This window comes from Triticum dicoccoides, chromosome 4A, assembly GCF_002162155.2.
Source record: "Triticum dicoccoides isolate Atlit2015 ecotype Zavitan chromosome 4A, WEW_v2.0, whole genome shotgun sequence".
Taxonomy (NCBI): Eukaryota; Viridiplantae; Streptophyta; class Magnoliopsida; order Poales; family Poaceae; genus Triticum; species Triticum dicoccoides.
The window spans coordinates 437,463,078-437,468,793 of record NC_041386.1 but is presented as its reverse complement, the minus strand read 5'-3'; the positions used below and the strand labels follow the sequence as shown (position 1 = coordinate 437,468,793).

Sequence of the window (5,716 nt, the reverse complement as noted above, 5' to 3'; positions counted from 1 at the left end):
AAAAATGTTTATAAATTAAAAAATTTATTCGCCGGTTCAAAAAATATTTGCAAATTTGTAAAAAAAAACAAATCCGAAAATTGTTCTCATGAATTTGTAAAAAATGTTCGCGAATTTGCATAATATTCATGATTTCAAAAAATGTTCACTAATTTGTAACAAAATGTTCAGAATTCCAAAAATGATCATGATTTAAAAAATATTCGGAAATTTACAAATTGTTCATGATTTTAAAAAATGTTCACGAATTTGAAAGATGTTCACAAAATGAAATGAAAAGGAAAGAAAGAAAATATATAAATAAATAAATAAGAAGAATAAAAATAAAAGAAAAACATGAAAAAGAAGGAAAACGGAAATGAAAAAAAGAAAATAATAGAAGAGACAAAGGAAAACAACAACAACAACAAAGCCTTTAGTCTCAAACAAGTTGGGGTAGGCTAGAGGTGAAACCCATAAGATCTCGCAACCAACTCATGGCTCTGGCACATGGATAGCAAGCTTCCACGCACCCATGTCCATAGCTAGCTCTTTGGTGATACTCCAATCCTTCAGGTCTCTCTTAACGGACTCCTCCCATGTCAAATTCGGTCTATCCCGCCCTCTCTTGACATTCTCCGCACGCTTTAGCCGTCCACTATGCACCGAAGCTTCTGGAGGCCTGCGCTGAATATGCCCAAACCATCTCAGACGATGTTGGATAAGCTTCTCTTCAATTGGTGCTACCCCAACTCTATCTCGTATATCATCATTCCGGACTCGATCCTTCCTCGTGTGGCCACACATCCATCTCAACATACGCATCTCCGCCACACCTAACTGTTAAACATGTCGCCTTTTAGTCGGCCAACACTCAGCGCCATACAACATTGTGGGTCGAACCGCCGTCCTGTAGAACTTGCCTTTTAGCTTTTGTGGCACTCTCTTGTCACATAGAATGCCAGAAGCTTGGCGCCACTTCATCCATCCGGCTTTGATTCGATGGTTCACATCTTCATCAATACCCCCATCCTCCTGCAGCATTGACCCCAAATACCGAAAGGTGTCCTTCTGAGGTACCACCTGGCCATCAAGGCTAACCTCCTCCTCACACCTAGTAGTACTGAAACCGCACATCATGTACTCGGTTTTAGTTCTACTAAGCCTAAACCCTTTCGATTCCAAGGTTTGTCTCCATAACTCTAACTTCCTATTTACCCCCGTCCGACTATCGTCAACTAGCACCACATCATCCGCAAAGAGCATACACTATGGGATATCTCCTTGTATATCCCTTGTGACCTCATCCATCACCAATGCAAAAAGATAAGGGCTCAAAGCTGACCCCTGATGCAGTCCTATCTTAATCGGGAAGTCATCAGTGTCGACATTACTTGTTCGAACACTTGTCACAACATTATCGTACATGTCCTTGATGAGGGTAATGTATTTTGCTGGGACTTTGTGTTTCTCCAAGGCCCACCACATGACATTCCGCGGTATCTTATCATAGGCCTTCTCCAAATCAATGAACACCATATGCAAGTCCTTCTTTTGCTCCCTATATCTCTCCATAAGTAAATAAATAAGTAACCAGGCCAAAATAGAAATGAAAAAGAAAAACCCGACTCAAGGAAGGTTTTAGAACCTTCCCAAAACCGGTGGAAAAAATCAAAATGGGCTGGCCATACCCTGGACAGGCGGGTGGGTGGGTTGTGCGCTAGGTCGCTACACAGCGACCTACGCGGCAAATAGGAGGCATATTCTCGAGTGCAGCTTCTCTAGAAAGTTGTGAGGACATGCAATTTCTGAACAAGTTCAGTAACACAACAAACCCAATAGCAGGTGTGTATGAGGCAGTCCAATCAAGATCATTGCAATTCCGTGCTTGTAACAGGCTACGGACATACCGGTTTGCATGGTAATAAATCTTCTGTTTGTCACATTACAACAGTACAGGTTCCTTTACGATAACAATATATGTGTCTTTGTTCAAATAACTTCTGAAGAAACTAATCAACCATGTGATGTGAACCTAATGCCACTATGCTCTCATTTATGCGGCAGCCAGTTTCTTGTTTGTAGATCTCAAACTACTTCTGAACTGTATCCTGATTTATGATGCCGCCATAATGCATTCAATTGCTTGCTTGCAGATGCCAGTCATTGTCTCTTCCGGTCCATACACCTGCAGTGGATTGTTCAAGACATAATCAGCTCACCTGTACAGGGATAGCGGCTCTGAACCACCAACCAGAAACAGATGGGCTTTCGTTTTCGGTGAGTGTTTTATGTTGAACAAACCGATGAAGATTTTTTCATAGCAATGGAAATAGTTCAGCGCAAGCTTTGTGCATAAGATACCTAGGAGATAGACTACAACAGTACCTCAATCGGAACACCGATTTCTGCACCAAGCTTGCGCATTTTCGCCAGTCCAGTTTGGTAATTTGGACCACCTCGTCGAACATAGAGGTGCATCCTGGATGCCTTTAACTTGGATTCCTGAAAGTATATTTTATAGTGAGGTGGCAAATTAGATGCGGAAGTAAAAGGAGAATACAACACTAGCCAGAGTTGCAGGTTAAGTGCTACTGTATACCTTCTCTCTTAATGCCTGAATGATGCCACTAAAAGTGGCAGCGACATCAGTGAAGTTGGCTATACCACCTCCAATGAGAAGGGCTCTCTTGCGGCCATCAGGGTCCGCAGTCACACACTGCATTGAATAATATTGTTAACATATGAACCTACATGAAGTGAAGAGTAGTGTCATAAAATGTTATCTTGAATGCTTACATCAAGTACTACTCTAGCATACTGCAGAACCTCCTCCTGGTTGGGAGCACCACTGTATTCTGCATAATTTCCTAACTCTGAAGCATATCCCAAATCTCCAACCTGGCAAACCAAAGAAAACTTTAGTCATGTATACAAGCCAATTCTGGTCAACAGATGGTAACATGGAATACCCCCACAGCTAACTTAGAATCAGGCAAAAAGGCGTGCTTACCGTGTCAGCGTATATGACACTGGCACCACCTCCAGCAACCATTGTCCAGATGCGTCCCTTTGGGTTCAAAACTGTGAACTTCAAAGACGCGCTGGTCTGAAAGAATGGATACCATACCACACTCAACGCATAGCTCAACAAATCATACAGGTCAGTGCAAGTATTTATATTACACTCGTGTGCAAACCTAGGTAATGTTAGTAATTGGTAATTCATACTTCAGGTGGAAAAAGGAAAAGAAAAAAAACAGAAATGTGATTCCAGATGTTGGATAATACCTTATCGTCCAGCTCATGGATAAAACTTTCTGTAGAACTGAGAACTCTGCCGAATGGTAGAGGGAATTCTAAATTTCCCCACCTGCAATTTTGTCAGAACTGTTTAATACAACAATCACATGGAGAATCATACCACTGGGGATCAAGAAACTAACTTCTTGAAGTTCTTGAAAGATGCAGTGTCATCCAATTCTCCTCTCATGTCCAGCGGATATGGCTCCCCATTCACCATGGTGAATGGGTTCATCTCAATAAATGAGAAATCTAAGTCTGCAAAAGAGGAGCAAATTTATTGTGAATATGGGAAGCCGAGAAAGCTAATGACGAATAACATTACTACTAATGACAAGTAGGCCCTCTCCGAATCTGCAGCACCTTGGAAGACAGCAAACACTCCTTTGATGAAATCACCAATCTTTCCGCGTGCCTGATAAACAAACAGACAGTGAAACTATTATCAACATGTGACAGACAGCAAGCTAATGAAATCAACAACGCAAGGTAATGAGGTAAGTAGCGTTACAGTATAGGTACCTCCAGTGGAAGGGTTGCAATCAAGGGAGCACAAGCATCAGGTGTCATTGGCTTCTCAGTCGGAAGAAAGACTGTCTTAACCTTGTCCCAGTTCTCCTCGATTTCAATGCCTCCACATTCCGAGAAGCTAATGGTGCTACCCAACCTTTCGGACACAACTGAAAGGTAGTACTCTTGATCGTGGGGGACAAACGGCTCAACTATGAAGGTGGTAATTGGAGCTTTGCAGCCACCCATCTCGACCTGAATAAATCAAACATGCACACATAGATCAGAATTCACTTCGTTCTCATGCACACAAAGGATAAGAATGGCCTTCAATTACCTCGACTCCCAACCGCTCCTTCACAAACTCCTTGACTTGGGCTACATCCAGGTTGAGTGCCACAAGGCCACTCTTCCCACGCTTCCCGAACAGCATGTCAGGCTTCACAACCAGTTTGGTGGTCGACAGCCATGGATGCTGGTTCACAAGCTCCGCAAAGTCCGTCGATTGTGTGACCTTTCAGTAAACAACTTACAGGATCAGATCAGTCAAACAAACCTTGTCAGATATCAAATATAGATAGACCATTTCAAATCAGAACCATTATTTAAGACTGGAGTCACTCGGATTACGATCTATTTTTTCAAATGTTCAGATTTCGATTTATGTAAACCAGGCCTATCGATTCGGAATGACGGCAGACTCCAAAAGTAACAAAAGAAATGATGAATACCCAAAAGTAACAAAAGAAATGGTGAATACCCAGAGTGTCACTGTCACCCTCCTGCGTATCACACAGTGCAAGACATAACTAACCATTTGCAAATAATCGACAAACTATATCACACGGTGCAGGACAACTTCGGATCTAAGTAAGACGACAATAATTTTTGAAAGATTTGTTGCACCTAACACAACCGCCAGTACCAAACTGCACCTTTGGCTTTATTCCCAAAGACCTCACGAAGAACAGTTCCAGTAATGGGACTCTCAATCACCAATGCAGATAAATTGCTTCTTGGCACGATCTCGAGCCAGATCTCCATCCTAAACGAGGAACTGTTTCGGCCCTAAACTTATTAGAATGGCAGTTCTGCATTGGCTTATCACTGCTCGTCCGAGCTGGATCAATGCAATCTTCCAGGCCGCCCGGATCATGCGAGAATATGCAGAGATCCAACCAGGTATCGCTCAAAAAGAAAAACTTCTCGAAATTCCAGATCAGAGTGGGTGGTGACTGACCTGGGCGGAGAGGATGTGCAGGTCGATGCCGGCCAGGCGCTTGAGGTGCTCCTTGAGGAGGAGCTTGGAGTCGTACTCCCGGATCTTCTTGCGCGCCATGGCTTGGGCTCCCGGAAGGCCCGAAGGCTTATGGTGGGTAGAGCGCGCGCGAGGTGCTGTGGACTCGAAGCGGAGTAGAGCGATGGTAGGTGCCAGTGTGCTTGGTGCCGGTAGCGTAGCGCAACCAGGAGGTTGCATATATATCGTGTTAGATGGGATCCAAGCCAGTTCACTTTTGTAAGTCGTTTTAGACAATTCAAAATAGGCTGTTTTACATATTATCTGAAATGTTTTCAAGGTTTTATAAAAATGAACAGAAGGAGTACTAAAAAGAATGCTTTTAAAAAAACAATATAGAAAGAAAAATAACGAAAATTGGGCACATGTGCACCTCTTATGAATGTAAAATCTAAAAAATAGTTAAAAATCAAATTGTCCAAGAAAATTTTTGTCAACAAACTGGTTGATTGTTCCACTCTCATGTGAAGTTTAGCAAAGAAATGATATTCGTGGTATTCTTAACATAGAAAATAAAATCATATCTTGAGAATGCAATAAGAAATCGAAGACGTCTTACAGGGGATGTGCGGCCATACATTCACTGATGGACTTCTCATTCACGCCTTGCACTGCCAAAAACCTTTT

At 42.4% G+C, this 5,716-nt stretch overlaps 1 protein-coding gene across 1 annotated transcript; it reads right to left on the bottom strand.

Moving 5' to 3' along the window:
* Window positions 1-1,831: 1,831 nt before the first annotated feature.
* On the bottom strand, window positions 1,832-5,253 carry LOC119286053 (ATP-citrate synthase alpha chain protein 2-like). Its single transcript, XM_037565394.1, has 11 exons — window positions 5,033-5,253; window positions 4,130-4,306; window positions 3,805-4,047; window positions 3,646-3,697; window positions 3,426-3,540; window positions 3,271-3,352; window positions 2,993-3,088; window positions 2,779-2,880; window positions 2,582-2,698; window positions 2,368-2,484; window positions 1,832-2,167 (listed from the first exon to the last, which is right to left on the bottom strand). The coding sequence occupies exons 1-11, from the start codon at window positions 5,129-5,131 to the stop codon at window positions 2,096-2,098; spliced, it is 1,272 nt and encodes a 423-aa protein (XP_037421291.1). The 5' UTR covers window positions 5,132-5,253; the 3' UTR covers window positions 1,832-2,095.
* Window positions 5,254-5,716: the final 463 nt, after the last annotated feature.

Bases quoted from the DNA above. Each gene is read 5' to 3' on its own strand.
- LOC119286053 (XM_037565394.1), bottom strand. From the start codon at position 5,131: ATGGCGCGCAAGAAGATCCGGGAGTACGACTCCAAGCTCCTCCTCAAG. The intron at 3,089-3,270 runs GTATTATCCAAC...CCATTCTTTCAG, and splicing joins TCCATGAGCTGGACGATAAG to ACCAGCGCGTCTTTGAAGTT. The intron at 2,881-2,992 runs GTAAGCACGCCT...TTGGTTTGCCAG, and splicing joins GTGTCATATACGCTGACACG to GTTGGAGATTTGGGATATGC.